General features: G+C 40.8%; 1 protein-coding gene across 2 annotated transcripts; it reads right to left on the bottom strand.

The window, feature by feature from the left end:
* Nucleotides 1-18,100: 18,100 nt before the first annotated feature.
* On the bottom strand, nt 18,101-20,326 carry LOC139909257 (beta-1,3-galactosyltransferase 1-like). Of its 2 annotated transcripts, none has more exons than XM_071896272.2 (2): nt 20,302-20,326; nt 18,101-19,333 (listed from the first exon to the last, which is right to left on the bottom strand). In XM_071896272.2, the coding sequence occupies exon 2, from the start codon at nt 19,326-19,328 to the stop codon at nt 18,291-18,293; it is 1,038 nt and encodes a 345-aa protein (XP_071752373.1). In that variant the 5' UTR covers nt 19,329-19,333; nt 20,302-20,326; the 3' UTR covers nt 18,101-18,290. The 2 variants fall into 2 exon arrangements, with proteins under 2 accessions (XP_071752373.1, XP_071752372.1); XM_071896271.2 differs by having other exon boundaries at nt 20,111-20,323.
* Between the last annotated feature and the right edge of the window lie 3,983 nt (nt 20,327-24,309).

Below are 24,309 nucleotides of genomic sequence, written 5' to 3'. Positions count from 1 at the left end.
AACAGCAATTAAAGCATATTATAACCATAGATGTACTATTATCATGCTATAATCACATCAGAAAATCACATGCATTATAATAAAATCTTGCCATGCAACATTTTGAATCTGGGTCAACTGCAGTATGAGAATTTGATTTCCTATACGTTTACCCCAGAGAGTATTTCACCACTAGAGTTGTTGCAAGTATGCAAGACACATTCCAACCATGTTGATAATTCCCATAAAGCAAACCTTTGACAACGAGCTATGCTAATTCATGTGTTAGCCAGGAAACTAGGTAGCGATCTTTACGGTTTTTATTCTCACATTTGTTCAAAACTTTGTAAAAACATTTTTCACACAGTACTCATGCATTGGTAACTGCTGTATAAAGGCAATAATATCCTTGAGAACATTCTCTACTGTGATTATAGGTGCTTTGGTTCTGCCGATACCACCGTCGTACCTATAATCATGATGAAGAATGACCTTATGGATATTATTGCTAAATGATGTCACGTTCTGATTATATTGATTATAATACAGCTATTGAGTGATTATGATGGGTTTAGGATTCCTTGTAATCCCTTTTGAATGACACAACAACTTAACACAGAGGAGTGTTATGGACTGTGTGAAGTAAGGGGAAAGCAGGCATGTGTGTGTGTGTGTGTGTGTATGTATGTGTGTGTGTGAGTGTGTGTGTGTGTGTGTGTGTGTGTGTGTGTACAGAAAAACCGTGAGCATATACACATGCATGCTCGTCTGTATGCATCAGTATGTGTAAAAGTATATGAGTGTGCTTGCATGAGCATGCGTGCGTGCGTGTGTGTGTGTGTGTGTGTGTGTGTGTGTGTGTGTGTGTACTTGTGTGTGTGACATTTAGCCCCTTCAGTCGACCTGTCTGGTGACCTGAAGGGAACCCTGGGAAGATAAAGATAGCCAGCGGCGCCTCAGACCAGTCAGCCCTTTCAGATTATACATATAAAACATGATCAAGTCTACAGAAGAAGGAACATTCAGCCGCTTTGAGTTTTCAGATGAGTGATGTTTATAAATCTATTTCAAGATTATAAGTTAGAGTATTGTGTACATTCATAGTTAAAGATAGTAGAGGTTGTGTACTTTCAGGTGATGTGTAATATTTGTACTCCTGATGATTTGGATTGGCTGTATAATTGCAGGTATGTAGCCTGTTGTTCTGTATTGGCTTGCCGCTGATTCTCATCAGACTGCCAATGCTTATAGGCTTCAGTGATAGGTGGGATTTATGGCAACGCTGATACATGATTGGCAGTTGACGTTTGATGGTTCTGTTGCCCCAAAAGTTCAGCTGCAGCCAGCTTTTATCTGTGGACAAACAAGGAATCAAGGCAATCATGGTCAGTATCAGCCGGAATGAACGAGTTTCTCAAGTTGCAGGCAGCATGTACGTCGTGTGGTTACTGTTACTGCAAATGAGAGAGCATAGCAAGTATCAATATCTTGGAAAAAAAAGGCAAAGTAATTAGGCAGATCACTTCAGTAGTATCAGGAAAATTACACGATTCAAGAAAATTCACCAAGAAAATTGAAAAAAGTCTCCCACTGGCAGATTTTTCCACTTGTTTTAAGAAAAATAAGACTAATAGAACAGAATAGAATAGAATAGAATATTTTTTAAGGGTATCAGGAAGGGTAAAAATTTGATCATGTAACCTTGGGCCTTAACCCCATCCTTCATCTACAGATTGACACCACGACCACTGGCCTCACAACAAGGGCAGCTTGGCTGTGGGATCAGTCGCATTAAAGACTGCTTTGTTTTATGTGTGAGTGTGTGTGTGTGTGTGTGTGTGTGTGTGTGTCTTCTGTATGCTGTGAGGTCGAGAAAGAGGAACAGATTTTGACAGGAGTGCGAGAAAACAAACACAGACCCTGACCTCCGTGGCAATGTTTGATCTGCTGCTTTACAATCAGGCGTTCAAGTGGGATTTTCTCATGGGGAAACATCGATACACTGAACTGAAGGGTTTCATTCAAAAAGATACGCATTAGAAAAACAATGCTGCTGCCCATTGTTTTAAAAACACAGATGACTGCATCGTCTAAAGCGCTATTGTTTTGTAAGTAGCAGGCGCCACTGTCATATTCAAAAGTGAGTTTCATTTTAATGCCAGGTAGGATTCAACCAATATGGCTTTTTGAATATGGGTGTATGAGCTATGCGACCCTTGCCTAAATCTCTGCACATCCAGCATTTTGCAGCAACATAAAAGCATTTGGATTAAGTGTGACTGTGGAATGAGAGTAGCTCCACAATCGAAAATTAAGAAGGAAATAATAGGGGCTAACAATTTACAGCATCAACCCATGATAAGGTCTGCATTTACAGATTACATCAACAGCATGCCAGCTAACAGTGATTGTCCAGTGAACGTCAAAGTTCGCGAGCGTGGTGACGCTCCCTATTCATCTCAAGGAGAGCAGGCGTAGAAATTTTGCGGATGATTGTGGGAAGGTGAGCATCTAAAAATTCCAAGTGTAGCCGTGAGAAGGCAGCGGCAAAAATAGAGTTCAAAAGGGCTATATGCAAATTTCAGGCATCTGGAGTAAGAGTCCTCAAATGTCAGGTGAAAAGTCAGGTGTCCATTTGATTGATGTCTCTTCATGAAATGTCCCAATCCAAGTTCCACCTGTCCTACCAAAAACAACATGGAGGAAAAGCCAATTATTGCTGTTTCTAGCCTTCTAATCTTGAGAACAGAGAGCCAAATTAAAAAGGGCAGCTGCATGGAGGCTCAAAGACGATTCTCAACAAATAAAAACGAGATCGGGTTGGGCCTACAATGACACCCGTGACCCATATTACCTTTTTTAATTTCAGCAAACCTTAAGAAAGCAACTTGTATGTATTTACAGGCTAAGGAACTTTAAATAATCTATTCATGAGTAGGCCCTACACCACCGAATTTGCCTACATCCATTTTCACATTCACAAACTGCCAAAAATGTTTGAGCATGGCATTGTCAAGCAGCAGAGGCTTTGTTGTCAGTGGCTGTTCTGAACATCCAAGAACCCACATTTCCCTTCTGCCAAACGCCACAAGAGGACCAGCGCAAAGCGGTTGAAAATAGCATGTAAAGGGCGAAGCATGGCTCCTGCAGCCTGAACACCAGCGGAGGGCCGAGGTGGGAGTGTCGCAGGCAGAGTGTTTATGTGATTCACACAGCCGGGGCTGGGGAAGGCTTGACCCTTCACAGACCTCCCCAACATAGCGGAAATGACTTTTCTACACCCCCCACCCACCCCCCAAACACACACACACACACACACACGCACACACTCATTCAATTTACAAGAATGTAAACACCACAGGGAAACGGAGGGGAAATAAGTAGAGGGTGATAGAGTGAGTGTTAACCTGTGTGTGTATATACTCGCTTATTTGCATACTGCCCAGTAAGCAACATGCTTATACTGTATGTGTGTGTGTGTGTGTGTGTGTGTGTGTGTGTGTGTGTGTGTGTGTGTGTGTGTGTGTATGTGTGTGCATGCAAGTCTGTCTACATGTGTCTTCAAGCGTACAGTACGCGGCCGCGTGTGTTTTCCAACATGGCAGACGTTACCAAAGCTACTTTAATGAGAGCTGTACGGAGGCGGCGGACTCGGTGTTTCAGGCTAAATTGCTCCGGTGGAGAAGAAAACATGAAATAGCACATTGGAATTCAGGCCTGGAGTCACTCTCCCCAGGGAGGCGGCAAGAAACAGCGTTTGGTCCTGAGCCACGAACACTAAAAGGAGACGAGAACAGCGTCCATGTCTTTCTTTATTCTCCTTCCCTCTGTCTGGCTCTCTGGCTCTCTTTCTCTGTCTGTTCATTTATCTTTGTCTGTCTCTCTCTCTCTGTCTCTCTGGGAATTGATTTCAATATGTTTTATTATCAAAATAACTACATTCACTATATTGCCAAAGCATCTAAATACAATTATCTTTCTCCCTCTTCCCTAATCTGCTTGTCTTTTTCTTAATTCATATCTCTATATGTGTCTCCCGCTCTCTCTGTTCATCCTATCCTTACTATGTCACTCCAGTGTGTGTGTGTGTGTGCGTGTGTGCGTGTGTGTGTGTGTGCGTGTGTGGGTGTGTGCCTGTGTCTGTGCATGTTGGAGCTTCTCTATAGTATATTAATAGAACTTGCCCTCCGCTGGTGATGAAGTTGCCACCTGTACCCCGTCTCAGCCGGAACAAATACATTCACACACACACACACACACATACACACACACACACACATTAGGTTGGACAGGGCACAGACCGGGTAGTAATGTGTGTGTGTGTGTGTGTGGGTGACAGCGTGGTATTTCAGTATTTCAGTACATTGCAAAGCAGTTAGTACATTATATTTACCTTAGAAGTACCTCATGGAGGAATACAAGACTTCATGTGGTACAAATTTAAGAAATAAAGTACAATCAACTACAGAACTAATGAATGCCCCCCCCCCCCCCCCCCTCCACAGGGAGGTCAGAGGTCAGGCTCAGCTACAGAACAGCACCCATGGTAAGGATTCAGCATCTTGCTCAAGGACACTTCAACAGGGCGGATGCTTGCCAAGATGGAGGCTTGAACCCAGCTGAGGCTCCTCAGGTTGGAGGAAAGTCTCCCCACTCACTATGCCACTCAGTATCCTTTCATTCCTGATAGAGAGAAAAGGAGTGATGCCTTGCGAGAAGGAATAGGGAAGAAAAGAGGCAGGACAGGGAAGAGGAGGGAGGGAAAGGGAGGAAAGGGGGCAGAGAAGCAAAGAAGATTGTGTCAGGTAATGAGAGAGAGAAAGAGGTGAGAAGGCGAGAGGGAGGAAGGAAGATAGAGAAAGAGAGAGGTGGAAAGTGAAAGGGAAGGAGGTAGGGAGGAAGAAACGGCAAGAGATAACGAGTTAGAATGAGTGGGAGAAAGGGAGGTAGAGACAAGGGGTTGGGGGTGGAGAGAGGTAGCAAGGGAGTGTGAGAGAGAGAGAGAGAGAGAGAGAGAGAGTGAGAGAGAGAGGAAGGGAGGGAGGTGACAGCCATGGGAACCCATCTCTGGCCTGCGCTACAGAAGCTGCAGTTGTGAGCGTGGTCAGTGTTGTTGTTTTGTTTTCACATGGCCTTCAACCTCGCTGCGCGGACCACAAACAGATGTTAATGACGTTTCTCACAGCAGTTTCTGCTCTGAGTCATCAGCGCTGCTAATGAACTGTGGTGAGACGTTTTGTGAGGATGGACGCCACAGCAGAACTCACAATGCTGTAACACAGCCAAACACGCTGCAGCAGAAATACCAGCGCTGCAGTAACAAAAAATACTGTAAAGACACTAGAGGGAGTACAATGTATATGAATAACATCTGAGCTGTGAGTCAATGTATGAAGGACTGACTGAATGAATGACTAAATAAATGAATGAATCAATCAATCAATCAATCAATTAATCAATAAATCCTATACTACTACCAATACTACTACTACTACAACTACAATTACTACTGCTACTGTTACTACTGTTACTATGACTACAACTACCAATACTACTACTAGTACAAATACAACTATTACTTCTACTACTACACTGCTACTGCTACAACTACTACTATTGCTACTACTACTACTACAACTACTACTACTACTACTAGTACCACTACTGCTGCTACTACTGCAAACCAATACTAGTAATACCACTACTACAACTACTACTACTAGCGCTGCTGCTATTCCTACTACTACTGCTATTACGCTATTATTACTTTTACAACTACCAATACCACTACTACTACTACTACTACTTCAACTAACAATACTACTACTACCAGTACTATTACTGCTACTACTACAACACTAATACTACTCTAATACTAATATGACTGCTACTGATAATAATATTAATAATATGATAAAAATAACAACATCAACATTATAGGTCTACTCAACACTAACTCTGATGACATTAGCGAGCCCCTAGCTTTGATGGCTCAGTAACGATGATAACTTCTCCAACACAAAGCACATCCAGGCCTGATATGAAAGGAGCGTTCCCTTGGCATCAGCAGCGGAGCAGCCTGAACAGCTGTGTTTGTTTTCAGAGAGAGAGAGATGACACTACAGAGAGAGAGCAGACGGGAAAGGCCATGTGGACTGTTACGTACGCTCGTTTGATTCTGTGTATATACAACATACGTAGACTTGTGACTTGTTTGTATGTGTTTTTGTTTGTGTCTGTGCGTGTGCGTCAGGGGAGCGGAGCGCAGCAGGAGGCCTCCAGCAGCCCGGGCCTCTGCTGGTTCTCACAGCCCACAGAGTGACTCTCCGACAGGGATCGTGAGAACCTGAACGACAGGGTCCTTGTGGTTAAGAGGAATTTGACAAAATGTAAAGAAAGTGTTCGAAGATGTCAATAGCATAATATAGTGAGTGGAAGGCATTCGACTATATCAGTGTGCGCACACACACACACACACACACACACATACACACATACACACACACACACACACCCTAAATCTAACTCTAACCCTCTCCACATGCCAAAACTTAACCTGTACCCTACTTAAAACAAATTTCTAATTATAACTTTAACCCTGAACTAAGTCCTAACTCTAAACTAACCTTAACCCTTACCCTACCCTAAACCTAAGTCCAACCTTAACCTTAAACTCAAATCCTAACCCTAAACTAACCCTAACCTTTGCCCTATCTAATCCTAAATCCTTAATCTTAAAGTCAAATCCTGACTCAAATAGCCCCTTAAAGAACTGAGGACCAGCAAAGCGTCCTCAATTTGGAGGATTGTCCTCATCTTTCTATCCTTGTGAGGACATTTGGTATGCCTTAGTATATAAATACAAGAACACAAACACACATACAGTACATACTGTATAGATATACTGTATATATAGATATATATAACTGTGACATAAAATTCCTCTTAAAGGAGGTGGGAGTAGCTGGCTTGTGACCAGAAGGTTGCCGGTTCAAATCCCTGAGATTAGGGATGGGGAAAGTGAATTAGTGACGCTCTCGCCTCCCTCAGCAATCGAGAAACATTTAACCCAAGGCATTTAAAAATGGGAAACTATGGCTTCATGAACTCATATGGTGTTTCGCTGAATTTTTCACCATCAAAGGAATCCATTCAGGCTGCACTTCCAGTCACCTTTATAGTCTTTTGCAGATAATTTGGTATAGAGCCGTATATTGGTGTGGCATGACAGATTAGAGGGAGGGAGAAATTCTTCTTTCTTGGGTCTGATATACAGCAGTATAAGTTCACTAAACAGACCAACATGTACAAAGATCATAACTCAAAGCTGGTGGTAGTTCAGTGGTGGATCAGTGGTGGATCATGGAACAAAATTAGGTTGCAAAAATGATTGGGATGTAACTGTTACTGACAACTGAGTTTGGTAAGCGGTCCACACCATCAAGATTCTGTTGTGGAATATGAACTAGAAACACTTTTTCTGGAAAATAGTAGGAATACAACGAATCCTTGTGATACTCGGCTACATAAAAAATATGTTTGGGTATTCTTTCTTTCACACATGAAAAACTACAGTCACCTTTCCTAAATATTGCCTAAATTGTGCACATAGTTAGAATAATGAGAGGTCCCACACAAAATTTAATCTGTCCAATAACAAACCACAAGCCTGGATTGCAAAGAACTTGCTATTTCAAATTTTGTCACTTTTATGATTGATTTTTGTGGTGCAAGCCTGACAGTTCTGCTGTAATGTGCTGATCATCCAGTGGTGACATAACACAGATGAGTCTGGCCTAAAACACTGGACTTGGCCAAACTTAAATCTACTGTAATGACACTAAACTCAATCACAAGGCAAAATGCAAAAGCCCTGTGTCTTAGGTCAATGTCATAACACTTGTTCATTTTATTGTCTAATCCTTCTCTCACTCTAGTATCACTCTTATCAGTCAAGCAAAAAATGTCCTCTTACCATGTCAGTTAATCTTGTATTCAGTCTCCCAACCTTATTAAAACAAGTAAAAATGGGTCAATAAGGCAGATCACATCACTTATTCCAAGAAAATGACACTCCAGTTTAGAATGAGACTGCATTGGAAACAACAGTTGTTTTAATTATCTAACCTCACTGGTAGAGTTTTTTTTAATTCATTTGAATAAAAGTCAGATTTATACTTGACTGATTGAATGAAGAGTAAATGATTTGTTGAGATTTGGCATTTTTGCAGTGTGGTAAAAATGTTTGGATTCAAAGCACTGGTATTTTACTTGTTTACACTTTTACACACGATCCTCAGAATATGTCCAAAAATAAACCCAGACACAGAAAAAAAAAATCCCATGGCTATAAATAGAGAGAGAGAGAGAGAGAGAGAGAGAGAGAAAACAGAAACAGAAATTGGTAGAATTATGGAAATGTCTACTCTGGTCATTCAATTAAATTAAATTCAAAGGAGCTTTATTGGCATGAAATACAAAAGTACTTATTGTCAAAGCAAAAACAATAAATAACAGATTATAACTAGATTCAGATAGCAATGAGACAATAATAACAACAAATGGTTCAATAATATAATACTAATCGATCACTAAATCAACAGATACATTTCTAAAAGGACATATGATATGCATCTGAGATATTTTGCTGCAAATGTGGCACACTTTTGCTTTCCTTGTTTTCCTCTTAGAGTATTGTAATTTCATGTGGGGAAAGTTTTCAAAACTACTGCTAATTCTTTTGAATTTAGTAATAGAGGTTTCCCTAATTTCTTCAGTTACTACAGTTCAGTAGGAAGTGTTGCTCTGTCGCCACCTTGCTTCCAGCTTCTTCCATCATCACCAGAAACAGCAGAAATCATGCAAAATAAATAAATAAATAAATAAAATTGGCTCCCTTTTTTCACTTTGTCACCTCTTCTTCTTCTGCCTTGCCTATTGTTTCCTTTCATTTTCCATCTTCACCCACAAACCATTCATGGTCTTTATCCTTTATTAGCACTTGGAGGATTCTCAAGACCGGTGCGATCAGAGTCCAGTCCAATGAACTTGCGAACATCGAGGCCCAAGAATCTGCAGGTTTTAATTTCAGCCAAACACTACAGCAGCTCACTTTGTAAATTGGTGTTATACTGTAGTTGTACAAACATTTCTCTGAGAAAGAGCTGCTGGAGGCAGAAATAATCTCATTGGCTGAGTTAAGCCTAAGTGGGCGGAGCCAAATAATCGTTTTTTCGTGCAGAAGTTAGGTAACTGACAAACCTGAATGGAGGAACTCTGGTCAGAATATAAATAAATGTAGGCTAAATGGTAAGGACTTCTATGTTTTTTTTCATTCATTCATGATCACTAGTCCATACCCGGGGATGCGCGCTCCACAACTCCGCGCAGACTTGCCAAAAAGGCTAATAAACAGCTTAAATTTGGGAAAATGGATCAGCAAAAAATCAGCTTCGTCAGTCCCTGCCTATGCCAATGCTCAATGCCCATGTGCAGTTTCAGATTGATTGGCCAACCCGTTGAGGAGCAAAATGGATGCAGACAGACAGACAGAAGGACAGAGTTTTCCTCATTTTATAGTAGGATGGCATTCATGATCTTGGAAGGTCAGCAGCTAGCTAACTAGCTTACCAAGACAGCTACAGGCTGGCATGGCTAGTTTGAACTTGGAAGGTCAGTTAGGCTAACTAGCTAACCTAGATAATTTAGTTTGGCTTTTTCAGTTGGTAGATCCCTCCCCTTGCCTTTTTCACTGGGCTTCAGTCTAGCGTTACTTAGCCAGTTTAACTCAACCATTTATTTCTGTCTCCAGAGTCACTGTGCCACCGAGAAAATGTTTGTAGTACAACTAAAATTTAATCTGCGCTGATTTCACTGATTAGTCCGTCCTCTCTGGTTGAAGATCTGCTCATCAGTGAAATGAGCTGCTCTAGTGTTTGGTTGAATTGAAAACCTGCGGACTCATGCCTCAGGCCTTGGCATGGTTGAAGACCACTGCTCTAGTCTACATCGTGATCTAGACCTGGGAGGGGGAGGCTCTGTGTGCCTGTCTGTCTCTAGGCCAAGACAGGACCAGCTGAGGTTTACGACCCTGCGGTGCTCTCTGTTTTCACAGGGTGACAGGGAGGACAGCCGGTCTGCAGGGGGGCGAGGAGGGGGGAGACGATACGGCAACACCTGGTCTGTGTGGGTACAGGGGGACGGAGGGTATAGGGGGAGAGGTGGATGAATTACTGAGTGTGTGTGTGTGTGTGTGTGTGTGTGTGTGTGTGTGTGTGTGTGTGTGCTTGTACTTTGAAACTGTGAGAACCAGTTTTAGACCTTCAGTGTGAGGAAACGTTTGCAAAGTCCTCACTTCTTCAAGGAGCTAGTCTACAATTTGGATTTGGGTTTAGGGTTAAAATTAGAATTAGGATAAAGTTTAGCTCAAGGTTAAGGTTACGGTTAGGCATGCAGGAAAGGGTTAAGGAATGAATGTAGTCAGGGCTGATAAGGATAGAAGTACAAGAACGTGTGTGTGCACACGGCCATCTTCTCTTAAAAGCAATCAGTGCAAGACATCTTAGATTTGATAGTACTTATCTTGTAAACAATACAAACACTTGTTCTCTGTTTTTTTTTTTGTCTGGTGTCAGGTTTTATCACTAGGCAGAGTTTGCAGTTCCAGCACAGTGATACAGAGTTTGTCTGCCTTTCTGTCTGCCTGCCCACCTGTAATTTAATCATGTATGAGATCCAGCTCACACATGACAGCCTGCTTAATTTGCTGAGGTGCAGGAGGCAAAATGCAATCATATAGGTGTAGAAGAAGGGACTTCTGCACGCTTAGGTCAATGCAAGTTTCATGAAGTCCTTTCTATGCCTATGTTGAACTAATTCTGTCTGTCTGTTGAACTGTCTGTTGAACTGTCTGTTGAACTGTCTGTTGAACTGCTGTCTCACACCAATCAACAGGAGGTGATACCCCAACGTACAAGACCAGGCTTTCCATACTCTTCCATATAGAGAAGAATGCCTTTGTTTTAAGCTAACCACACGCACACACACACACACACACACACACACACACACATATATATTATATACACTTATATATTTATAATATTCGGGAATCCCTCCACCCCCATCCCTTCTAGACGACTGAGAGCATCAAAGGAAGAGAAGAAGATGAGCAATTTCCCCTTGGTCGTGTGTAGGTGTGTGTGTGTGTGTGTGTGTCTGTCTGTCTATCTGTGTAAATGCATGCATATGTGCGTGTGTGTATGTGATCCATATGTATGTCTATGTTTCTTGTGCACAAATTGGAGGATGTGTGTGTGTGTGTGTGTGTGTGTGTGTGTGTGTGCGTGTGTGTGCGTGTGTGTGTGTGTGCGTGTGTGTGTGTTTAGATATTAAGTGGGCTTTGTAACATGGAGGGAGCAGATACAAACCCAAACATACTGTCTGGTGGACACAGGCAGGAAGGAGAGAGAGAATGTGTGTCTGAAGAAGGAAGAGAGAAAGAGAAGCGCAGAGCTAATTTCCACCAACCAACTTAGAGCAATTTGTATTACTGACCTATATTAAAGGGGAAATAAGTAAGATTTTGACCAGCCCATAGCACAAAATGACCATAATAATATAGCCTATCTGTGGGGGTTGACAGGGTTGGTGATCAATACAAAATAAGAAGACATTTTTCTAATTTTGTAACAGATAAGCATACATTTTATTTATTATTTTCTTTTTTTTTATTGAGGCTGTGAAAGGTTTGTTTACATTTGCAAAGTTTTACATATGTGAGTAAAAAAGACCTGTATTTTGAGCTATAAGAAAGTTCCTAAAGCATAGTCCAACTCTTCATTCAACAAAATATCAGAATATACCTCAAATTCAGAAGTCTGGATTGTATCTTTAACACACATAAGACCCTGATCTTCCTCAACAAGGACATTTGAATTAATATTGGATGAAATTTTAAGATATTGCCTACACTGAATATTCCCCTAATCCTAATAAAGGTTGTATAACATTTGCAATAGAAAAAGAAAACAGCATGTTGACATGTTGATTTAGAGAGAGGGGAAAATGAGATATGTATTTGTTTCCCTCTTGTGTCTGCTTGGCACCTTTTCAGTCAGGCATGGCAGAGCCAGTCGGGGTGCGTTCAGGACGCAGCTGGCGCTCATTACCAACAATGCCCTCCTTCAGCAGGACCGCCTGGGCCTCAAAGGTAAGGCCTTTAAAATGAGTTGGCACTCAGGGCAAAGCACCTGGCAGCTTTATGAATGCATGAGGGGGTGTGAGTGTGTGTGTGTGTGTGTGTGTGTGTGTATATATGTACATGCATATAGACAGGCATAATACCTGAACCAGAGCACCACTGCCTGCTTAATAAATGTATGAAGTGAATGGATGTAGACAGACACAGTATGTGAGCCAAACCAGCAGCAGACCTTTATAATCTACAAGATTCCAATTAACAAGTCATCAGACCTTCCAAAAACACAGTCTTGGGGACCCTGCTGGGAAGGTCCAGCGTCCGGGACTACCAAGTCGGTTGCTAAACAGCGTCGCATTCATGTGCTATTTTGTCAGAAAATCAAACCCATAAGACATACAATAAACAAACACAGAAGTCCTGCAGTTAAACAAGTTATTTTGATGAACTTTATTCAAACAAATGTTAGGTTAGTCTGGTTAACAAGGTGCATATGTGTGTGTTTTTGTGACAGGAGGAGTGATTGACAGGACGGAGTCCCGCCTTTTGCCTCAGACTTCTCCTCATTGGTTGGATGGGTATCCACACATTCCATTTAGAAATGAGAATAGCAGAGGAATGGGGCAGCCGTTGTTTCTGATATTCTGACATTATCTTGCTCGCCTTTGGCCACCAAGCGATGTGGCAATTTATCTTTATTACTTATAAATAAATGTTAATCCATTAAATTTGCCTACTGCAGCTTTAAGGTTGCTCCATCCATATGTGTGTGTGTATCTAAGAGGAAAAAAAACAACCAAAAAAGACAAATTCCAGTTGCCTATAGCGCAACATGGTCAATAAAAGTAATCTTCCCCCTCTTCTTCCACTTGTCCTTCTTCTTCTTGCACAGTGGATAGGCCCTACAGTGAATCATGCCAACCGCTGAGTTGGATCTTTGACATTAGGTGGCAGCAAAACGATGAGTAATGTTTGCATCCAGGCCCTCGTGTGTGAATGGGAAAGGCAGCTTTGGTTTTGGATGAGCTTCTGTGTGATTTATGCAGGCTGCAGACAGCAGGGAAGCGGAGAGCAGGGCCTTTGACTTCGGGGATCCTCCCTTATCTGAGACAGGGAGAACAGCTGGGGATGAACGACAGCACATGGGAGAGGATAAGTCTGTGTTCATGCCAGAGAAAGAGAGAGAGAGAGAGAGAGAGAGAGAGAGAGAGGAACAATGAGCCAAGATAAGGTTATTATACTCTTATATGTTTTTGCTTGTTTGTTGTTTTTCTGAGTTGAGATTTATAGGTAATGAAAGACTGATCTTATTATGCTACAAAACGTTTCTTGAATTGAGAGACAGAGAAATATGAGAGAGCGTGCAAAGAGATGACAAGAGTGTGACCGTGGTTTAGTTGTTGAGTATTTCTTAATTTCCACACCCTGACAGAGGGGCTGATGATGGGAGGAGATCTCCATGCGTTGCGGTCCTGCATTGTGTAGGCGTGGTGAGGAGAATCAGCCATTTGAAGCGGTGCTTTGATTTATATCAGCTAAATCTCTTGTTGCTGTTTCTGTTCTCAGTAAAAATCTACCCGCTGGACCTCTGTTCCCATCCCATTTTATGTTTCATGCATAGCAATTTGGTTGCATGGAGGACGCTGCCAAGTAGCTAAAGACAAAGACAGGGATGAGGACAAAGTTAGGGATTTGTATTATGTTCAGTCAGACTATGATGGACTATGATTGTTTGACATTGCAAAATAGATTTCTAAATATAGATCAGAGAAGAAAATAATCATACTCGTTGCTCTCATCCAGAAAAAGTGATAGGAAAGTAAGTAGGAAAAGGGCTGATTTCTAGATTACTGTTTAGCAATTTTGGGGGAAAAAAAACACCTGATTTTCATCATTCAAAAATCTACTCATCATTCTGATTCATAAAACACAGACAGTGATCAGCAATTCAGTTACTTGCCCTCCTTTCCAAAAGACTATATATGCATTTTGGATTTAAAAAAAACAACAAAACAAAAAAGAAATGGTGGGTTTCTCAGTTTGGAATGACACTCAAATGTTCAAATGAACATATAAAGCAGCAAAACTACCCTTTTAATTCATAGATTGTGGTGTATTTCATGCTATATATGCAATAGTCCAGGACCATGCATAGCAAACTTCAACTCTTGTAGTCAGGACTGCGTTAGAAAGCTGTAGGTTTTATCTGATGTTACACCGCCCTCTTCTGGACTGAAGACCAAACTAAAACTGTAGAGAGTTTCACTGCAGCTAGACAAACCTGAAGAGTTTCATTAGAAAAGTGACACAAACTATTTCTGACAAGGAAGTGAAACAGTTTGAAATAACTGAGGTAGACCTTGGAATTATCTTTTTAACTATTGAGTGATGAGTTTCAAGTAACATTATTTTTTGTCTAATAGCATTTTGGAATGAAACACTTCATATTGATTTGAGTCTGTAACTACTGTGCAACATATAAGCACAAATAAAATACAATTTGTCATTTGCCTTGATCTTTTTGTCTGAACGCTTAAATAAATGAACTGGTGCCAAGATGCAAATCATCTTGCAACCAAAAGCAAACTTGGCCTGATTGCGTAATACATACACTGACATTACATGCAGCTGAGAGTTAGACAGGAGGAACATACAGTGCTTTGTCATTATGGCATACTCCCACACACAGTTTGAATGTCTTGGCAAAGATCAGAGAACCAACACATTGACAGAATAAAGCAGAGTTTGTAACTATGTGTGTGCGGTAAGTTTCTGTTCCCTCACAAAGTCAACTAAGGGGCCACTTTACCCCACAACAAAGAAGGTCTTTCGGAGTAAATAAAAGCCTGTAACGCAAATAAAAAAATCTGAAAATTCAGAACTGTTTAAAGTCACAAGGAAATGAAAATGACTTTTTCATCTTGTTGGCTAATTTTCCATATCAAAACATACACAGATTTTACACCGAAATTTACAACATCTGCATGTATTCTCATATTTTTACATCAACATCCCTTCCCTTTCTTTAATTTCCTGGAAAACAGTATATTTTTATTGATTACTTTATAGTGTAACAGTAGGTGCACCTACATTTTCCAACCAATAATACCACAGATTTTTGAACAATCCCCCCTCCACTCCTCCCATCATGTGAAACCTGCAACTTCACAGATTTGGTATGGTACGGCGGTCAAGTTTTGGGTCTTCACCCCCATCTCAGTGCATTCCAGTGGTTGCAATTTGTTTATATTGAAGAATCTGGAATTTGTGACAGCTCAACATTCACTCACAACCCATTTCTGAACTTTTGAACACTTTTGAACGGCCCCTCCGCATTATGTCCCGCATTATTGTCCGTATCATATTGTACACCTATCCAACAATAAATCCTTAAAATGTACAACATTCTTATTTTCTCATATTTTTACATAAACATCCCTTCCCTTCCTTTTACGTCCTGGAAGACAACATATTTTTATAGATGAAAAATTATTATTTTTTCACATTTCCTTGTGACTTCAAACAGCCAATATTCATACTGTCTGCTTGCTCCTAAATGTGGCGTGTGTTCAAATGGTGAACTACAAATGACACTATGGCAACAAAGGCATAGTGACAATTCAATTTTTTTTCAATTCAAACTTTTATTTCAGACTCAGGGTCCAGCTAAAAGACAGGACATAACATACAATGAATTACATACAAAGGATCAATAAAAGATCCTGGTTTAAAATATATAATAATGTCTTACAAAAAGACAACTGTACCAATGTCTCCACAGCTGGGATTGGTAGCGTGTAGTACTAAACCTTATATTTGATAAAACCAAGATGATTTCATTTACAGAGTCATTAAGCCGGCAGAAAATAAAGGCAGTCCAGTTTTTCTGTGTTGACACTATTTCCATTTCTAGATAGTGCAGGTAGATGTTCAACATTTATTGACATGGCAAAAGGTATATGATCAATCGTTGCTGCCCCATACAAGATGCTCATACACCCCAATGAAGCATGTGCATCAGCTGTACTAATACAATGGTCCAGCCATGACGTAGTGTGCCAGGCCTCACTAATGTATGTATAGCTATCTGTAGGCAAAAGCACTTTGCTTGACGATATAAAATTATTATCTCGACAGAACTGGGCCAAATAATGAGTTCCTGTCTGAGACATCCGCATTCATATCCCCAATGACATATACACTAGAAGAAGTATTATCTTGAATAAGGGAGTTGATGAAGGCAAGCCTATTTAGATATTCATCCTCATTCTGACGGCACTCATAGGGTGTATACACATTTAGGATAATGAATTCCTTATTATGAATAAATTGTATTGCAATACACCAGTCAACACCAAGTCTGATCACATTTATCAACGAGTCAAGCTTCTTATTCCATAGAATAGCCACACCCCCTGGTATCCTACCTCTGACAATTCCCATGCCAAGGTCAGTTGTAGACTCCCCATCCCCATGAAAGTTATCATTGAGAGAGTTTAGTTTTTCCAAGTCTTGCTTCGCTAAAAATGTCTCTTGCATACATAGTACGTCACAGTTCTCCAAAAGGTTGTCAACAACTATGCGGCGAGCTTTATCCCCTGCGCTCTGGCCCGTATGCAGGCCACGACAGTTGTATGACAAAACCCGAATGGTCATTTAGCAAGACTAGTGAGTGCCCATGACACTTTAAAGTACTGTTTAAAAGATGATAATGACAGTGGGAAGTTTGTCCCTTTGTTCCCAATACTATACTAGTCTGCACAAAGCAAATTCCATAAATATAATAAGTGCTCTTTTAAACTGAACCATGTCAGACACCTTTGACTGTTTTTCAAATTCTTTCCATGTGAAATCAAGTTATTTCAATATTTTTTCTACAACATATGATCTTTTGAAGTTTGCTTTGCTTGTAACAAGCAAATCCATACTGGCTTTTTTTTTTGTTATGGTACTTGAAGAGAAAGTCCACTCTGTCCACATTCCACATTGCCAAGAATAAGATTCTGGGAGAAATTAACTAAAACTTTAAAGATATTGAATATCAGCACAAAATATTGAATTTAGAAGTAAACTGCTGGCGCTACTAGCAGCCTTTCTTAGATTGTTAGGTTGGAAGACACAGTCGAAATGCTGAAGTGAATTCTGCAAGTGGTGGACCATTTTGTTGGGAGTTGCGGACCATTTTTCACAAAATATTGAGCTACAGTCTAAAGTAGATCAGCCTTCAAAAACCCATACTGGTCAAACCCTAGTGTCAATGAGAAAATAAGCATTCAATTCTTCCAGAAAAACATTTTCAAATATGTGGTTTTCCTTTGACAATAGCAATTTGCTCATTTGCTACAAGCTAATCCAGATCCAAGCAAGGCTTCTAACTTTTCTGTCTTTTAAAAATTGATGATGGGACTCCTAACATTTGTGGGAGAGTGTACTAATTCATGTTGTGATTCATTTCTCCAAGTGTGGTGAAACATAATCAACCTTAAACAAACATTTCAGCACATTCTTTGTAAGCCAATTAGTTCAACAATGGCAAATATTCCCCTGTAGCGTGTGAGGTATCAATGTCTGCCTTTACGTGCCAACTACAGAGTAGAAATACCGGTTTTAGACAATGCAGCAGTTGGCTGTGTAGATCAGGTGTTCCTCGTGGAACTTTTGCAACTTCCAAATTGCAGAGGCTGCAAATGCTTCCTTAAGAGAGAGGGGTGGTCAAACTGGATTTCTAAACAAGGGATTTTAGAGCTCCAAATAATCTTTGGTCCATGAATCAAGTACAATATTGGTGAAAAGCTTTCATCAAACTCAAACTCAGTCAATCCTGCACACTGACATCTATGTTTTTTTTTTTAACAAAATAACTTTTCTTTAAACAATTTTTAGGTTAAAAATGATGACAACAAAAATGCCATATCTGTCAAAACTTTTTGTCAGTATCTTTCAGCCCTAGTGATTACACACACTGCTTCATAACCATAGTAACAGAGAAAGTGTGTCCATCACCATTCATGTGTCCTGTCGCCTTGTGCAAAAAGACAGTGAACCCCACCTGCTCACTCACTGTAACTCTGGATAAGGAAAGAGATTCAGTAAAGTCTTTCTCTGTTGAGGTTCAGCATGGCTCTCCAGGCTCCCTGGTCTTCTCCCAGTAACTCATCATCTGCGGGACGCTTGTCGTTGTCACGGCGATCACTTTTGAAAGGCTGCAGCGGCTGAGGGCCAACCACGGGTTGACAACAAACATTGACTTTTCGGGGGGGTCAGTGGGGGAGATGCCCAGGCGTTTCAGGCACATCCCGAGGTAGGCGTCTTCGATGTAGATGGGCCTGATCTGCGGGGAGACCCCCAGGATCTTCCCGGGGAGGTCCAGGGACATGACATAGCCCATGCCCAGAGGATATGGTGGGTACTCAGGCTCAGCGATCACCTCTCTTGGCATGTAGAATTTATTGCTGGGGTCTCTTAGAACCGGGCTGTGCCACCACACCAAGCCCGTCATGTAGTTCTGTTTTGGCGTGCTGGGATCCAGCAGCAGTTTAACCAAATTCGGGACATTGAGGAACATATCCGAGTCAATCTTCATGACGTAAGACGCCTTAATGCAGTGTGCGCTCAGCCACTCCAGCATCACCATAGTCTTGATGGTCAGGTTGCGGTAGCTGTCTTGGAAGTCACTCTGGATCAGGTCGTGGTGCTGCAGGTTCTCCTGTTTGAGCTTCCCCTGCTGCTGCTCAGCATCGGCTCCTCCAGGGAGGCCCAGCAGGAAGAGTGTCTGGACCAGCTCACCCTGAACCAGGCCCTCTTTGCCCCATGTCTTGCGGATGGCGCCCCGAGCGGCCACGTCACCGGGCGCCACCGGGACCATCAGAACCAGGAAAGGGGTCTTGGCCTTACACACCTCTGTGTCGTCCATGATGAACTTGTAGTTGCGTGGGTAGGCCACGTGGTACGGCCCAGGATCCTCCCATGCTGATCCTGGTGACGGTTTGGGTCCGGTGGGCCAGTTCTGCTCTTCAGGCTCCGCCCTGCTGAGGCCTGGAGTGGTCTGCCTGACCCAGTTCCAGTCAAAAGTGTAGTAGACTAAGTAGAAGGTCGCTGCTACCAGGATGAAAATAAAGATGTGTCTGACATGTCTCCTCCGGGTCTCCATGAGAGCTAAACAGAAAAAAGGGAGTGACATTATTATTTATGTCATATTATGGCATGATAGTGGCTCTTTCAGCTAATTAACTATACGCACATTGACAGTGGGTGCTTGGTTAAGTCCCGAACATCAGTTGAAAAAGTAGAACCCGTACACCAAAGTATGATTTAACTCTTTATGCATACAACGTTTTGATCCATGACGGGTCTTCGTCATGGTTCCTCAAATAAAAAAAAAAATGTTGTTCTACTTTTCAAATGATAGTGGCTCTTTCCCAGTGATGCACTTCCGTCTACAATAAAAAAGGCACTAGAAAAGCAAAAGAAAATTCAACAATCCATCACAATGGGAAATGAAAATAATTAGTAGCACTGAAAATGCACAACGAGAAAAGTGCTTATTAAGTCATTTGAAGAGAAGGGTGCTTTAGGCTTTACAGTTGAAAGTTCACATACCATCATAAATAGGCTACTGGCAAACTGTACAAGTCAAGCAAGTCTAACAAGAAGATAACCGTTTTACACAGTGAGTAGACTATGTGTGTAATGTGCAGGTAAAAGGTTGAAATCTAATTTGCATGTTGTAACTTTGTTTCAGGATGACGGAAGAGAACACTGATCCGAGGTCGATTAATGTTGCCGACAGAATTTGTCTTGTCACGTCACTTACGGTTCTGTCACTTCTCCCTTGTTACCAGGAACTGACCAGCTGTCGCCGGGTGGAATATTAGGCTACCTCAGTAATCATGTAAAAAGGTGTACAGCTGTAGCATGGCAAATTGAGCACACGTTTCAGCAGGACCAGGAAGCAGACTAATTTCACTTGCCGTGTCTTGTATGCGTCCTTTTAAGGCGCTTTCATTCTCCATTATCTTTTCCTCAACTTAAAGTCCCGGGTGTCCAATAACTCTATCCGGATTTATAAGATACAGAATGGATACAGACTTAAGTAACAAAAGAAAACTGAACTGTAACTCCACCTGTGACATTCAGCAGCCAACTCACCCCAACAACCCCAGCATCAAGCACCGCCCACAGTTTCACTACACAGTCGTCTCTCTGTCACTTCCCTCTTCACTTGTCAGGAGTCCTTACTGTTGTGAAAGCCAGTGTGAGCCGGTATTGCGTTGTTTCTGTGTGGGTGATTAAGGGGAGAAGAGCGCAGGTATAAATCGGGTTAAGACCGAAGCTCTCTCTCTCTCTCTCTCTCTCTCTCTCTCTCTCTCTCTCTCTCTCTCTCTCTCTCTCTCTCGCAATTTAATTCAATTAAATTCAACCTTTAGTATGGCATATATGTGTTGCAAAAGCATTAAAATTACGGCACATCAGACAGGAACAATAACAATAATTGATAGCAGTAATACAAATAGGAACGGTAATCACTAAACAATAACAACTACAATAACAATAACATCAGTAAATTATCACTAGAAAATGTTACATTTTCTGAATAAAATATGTTGTAAAAGTTACAAAGTTGAATTCATTACAATGAGTTTGAATGTCTGTAAAAGTTGATTATTTGGAGCTTAAGCTATTTATTTGTGAGCCAAAAGTAATAATCAATATATTGATGTCATATATATGATGTATATTGAGTCATAATGTTTTAAAATATAGTGGTACTATCAGCAGTAGTGAAAGTAACATCAGTAGTAGTAGTGGTAATAGAATTAGTAGCAGTTGTAGTAATTGGACATAAGTAGTAGTAACAGTAGAAGTAGCAATGGTAGTAGTTGTAGCAGCAGTAATAGTAGTAATAGCATTAGTCGTTGTAGTAGTAGATGTAGTAACACTTGATGACACTTTGATTGAATTAGTATTAATTAGTATTTCTATCAGTTGTAGTAGTAGTGATAGTAGCGTTAGTGGTAGTTACAGTACTATTTACAGAATAGTTGTTATCCGAAGTTGAAATGAGACTATAAAACTGTGTTGGCAGCGTATAATTCCGGTGTTTCGTAGTTGATGGCATGCTGTGACATATTGGGCCCTCAGTTCTAGTAGCTCACTCTTTTCTCCAAATAGAACAGACATTTTTTTTTAGTTTTTTAGTTCATTAAAATCTGGTGTTTTTCCCAAGACTAGGGGAAATAATCTTCGCTTAAAAGTTCATATTTTGTACCGAACATGAGGCAATGCTCTTTGTTTTCAATGTTCTTTGAATCACAGTTTGGGCAGATTCTTGTTTCTCTGGGAAGCCATGTTTGTTTGTGGCGTTCTATCTCTATGGTCAGCTGGTGGCCGCTCACTCTGTATACACAGTTTTTTTTTTTTTGTTTGGTGTCTTTAATTACAGCAAGATATTCTGCACATGTAATCTCTATTTAATGCTTGATAGCAATTAAGCTTGTTTATTTTTTTTCCAATAGTGAATGTATGTTTGTGATTTATAAATTCAGTATGTCTGAATGTTGCCGGTGTTCTCTCTATCTCTCTCACTGTGTGTGTGTGTGTGTGTGTGTGAGTGTGGTAATTGGCATAGTTAGGAACACTCCTGCATGTCCTATCCATTTCCTGTCCACATTTAAGAGTGCGCATACAGTAGTTGCTGCATTACAAAAATTAAATGAAAGCTAATTGGTAGGATGACAAACAGAAAGACAGGGACAAAGCCGTCTGTCTGGTGTTGGGATAATAATCAATTGTGAAACCTTGGTGTAATTACCATAAACAAATTCGACAATGGTTGTGATGATTGGTTGCCTCTATCTCATGTCAGTGGTATTGTTAGTGCTGCTGTTTCTCAAAATTAAGACCACATTTCCCATAAACCTGATTCTTCCTGTTCCAGACTCTTTGTATCTTTGGTCAAAAGTTTTCTCTTTCACCTTACTGAAGAGGATAAACATGTTGGAAGTGATTTTTCCCATCGGCCTTTCACTCATTCATCCATCTGCCATTGAGAGAAACTCTGAAAGCTTTAGCTCTGTTTGCACTAAAAGAGAAGCGTCTTTGTCCTGTTTTGTGCTGTAAAGCAATCAGGCAGATTACCCACAAAATCTGAGGCGGCACACAGTGTAAACTGTAGTGTAGAGGCCGTTACAACCTGCCAAGCTTCTCTGTGACTGTCTTTTTTGTTTACGGTAAATATGCTGATGTCTCAAAATGACATAACACCTTTAAAGTCACAGTAGAAGTTGCAGTACCCAGAGATAGTAAAGTGGTTAGCTTACATGTGGCTCTGCCTCTAGAGTTCCTAATTTATTTATTTTTTTTATCATGTTATCATGCCACACATACAGCCTCTCGCAATTTAATTGCCTTTAGGCATGAAGTGTCTTAGGAAATTTGTGCTCAAGTGAGAGCAATTCACCTCTGAATCAGCAGGTATTTGTGTCTGGTGCAGCTTAAATGCATGACACTGAAATAAAAGTGAAACTAAGTATTCAGTACAACCTCTAAAAATATGACTCATTTGGATTCAGGATTCAATACTTTATTGCCATATCAACCATATTTCCCAGGAACCCGTCACAAAATGCCCAAGTGAAGAACAGAACAATAATGGAATAGAAATAAAACCCTTATCCAGTTTGATTGACACAGGATCTAATGTAACTATCCCTTGTGCTGTTCAGGGTGAGAGTGTATGTAGAAACCTGGCTTGGACGTTAGAGGAAATGGGGTTGGATGAGAATGAACATGTCATTGGGGTTATCAGGCAAGATCCTGCCATCACAGGTGTTTTGCTGAATTAAACTCACTCTGCCTCCAGAAGGCTTAACAGGACGAGTCAACCCCAACATGCCCGTTCTCAACACTAATCAGACATGTACGTACCTACACTACAACAACACACCTTCACTTGGGCTTATACAGTACTTAGCCTACAACCTTTCACCCAAAATTTTACAGTGTCACTGTCAATCCCAACAATAGGCCCTTTTCACATCGTCATGGTAACAGCTAAATCGGTGCATTGCAACTTCCTGTGGCAAGTTTCTTTTTGCGACCAACAAAAAAACTAAATTGTAATGGTTACTAGCACTAGATACATAATGTAACAAATAAAACATTTTGGGCACATTGTGGAGTGATTTAGTGAAGGCCACAGCTGGCAACAGGAAGTTGTAATGCACCGGTTTCTCAGTGCAGAAACATTGAGAAACAGAATGTGAAAAGGGCCTATTGGCAAAAGGGATGGCTGACCCTGCTGGTTTGAAGCAGTCAATTCAGCAGTTCAAACATTGCATTGTAAATACTTCCTCTCAAAGCACTTATGGCTGTATACTTTTTTTTTTTTCAGCAGGTGTCACGTCTACTGTATTATGTCATTCTGATGAGGTGTTTGTTCAATACTGTCATGTCATGATGATGTCTTCTTGGTGAAGTGTTTTTTGTTGATGTTTTTTTCAATGTTGTATCATGTACTTTTAATGATTGTTGGAGCATGTCAGGCAAGACAAATTTCTGTGAGAACGGACAATAAAGTATTATCTTATCTTATCTTATCTAAGAGACATAAATGTTCTTATAAGAAAAAACAGTATTTGGAAACCATTTGCCCTTTTCTCACATGTGCCACTTTCAGGAATGATAGAATTTTACCTATGTAGAGTCATTTTTGGTGCATATCCCTGAGCAATTTGTGATCACAGAATCATCACAAAGTACTGAAAATGGCTTTTAAACAATTGTAAACTGCTCAGTTAAAACAGTCTTTGAAAAATCAAATACTACCTTAAAACGTCCCCATGCCAATGGCATTACTCATAAAAGATTTATTACAATAATCACCATGACTTTACTGCTCTGCGTCAGCGTTGAAAGACAGCATAGTTTCCACACCTCAACTTGAAAATCCCTATATTGACGAATGCATTCAGGAGGGTGGAGAAAACATTAATATTGCATGACGTACATCAGATTACACCACAGCCAGCATGACCGTTGTGAACTCCAAACTCCAAGTGTACCTGTAGTAATCCTTGTGCTAACAAGGTGAGCCAGGCTTCTTCAGGTCTGTCCAGTATTTCACCAACTGA

This window comes from Centroberyx gerrardi, chromosome 3 (assembly GCF_048128805.1).
Source record: "Centroberyx gerrardi isolate f3 chromosome 3, fCenGer3.hap1.cur.20231027, whole genome shotgun sequence".
Taxonomy (NCBI): domain Eukaryota; kingdom Metazoa; phylum Chordata; class Actinopteri; order Beryciformes; family Berycidae; genus Centroberyx; species Centroberyx gerrardi.
This window is presented reverse-complemented; position numbering and strand designations above follow the sequence as displayed.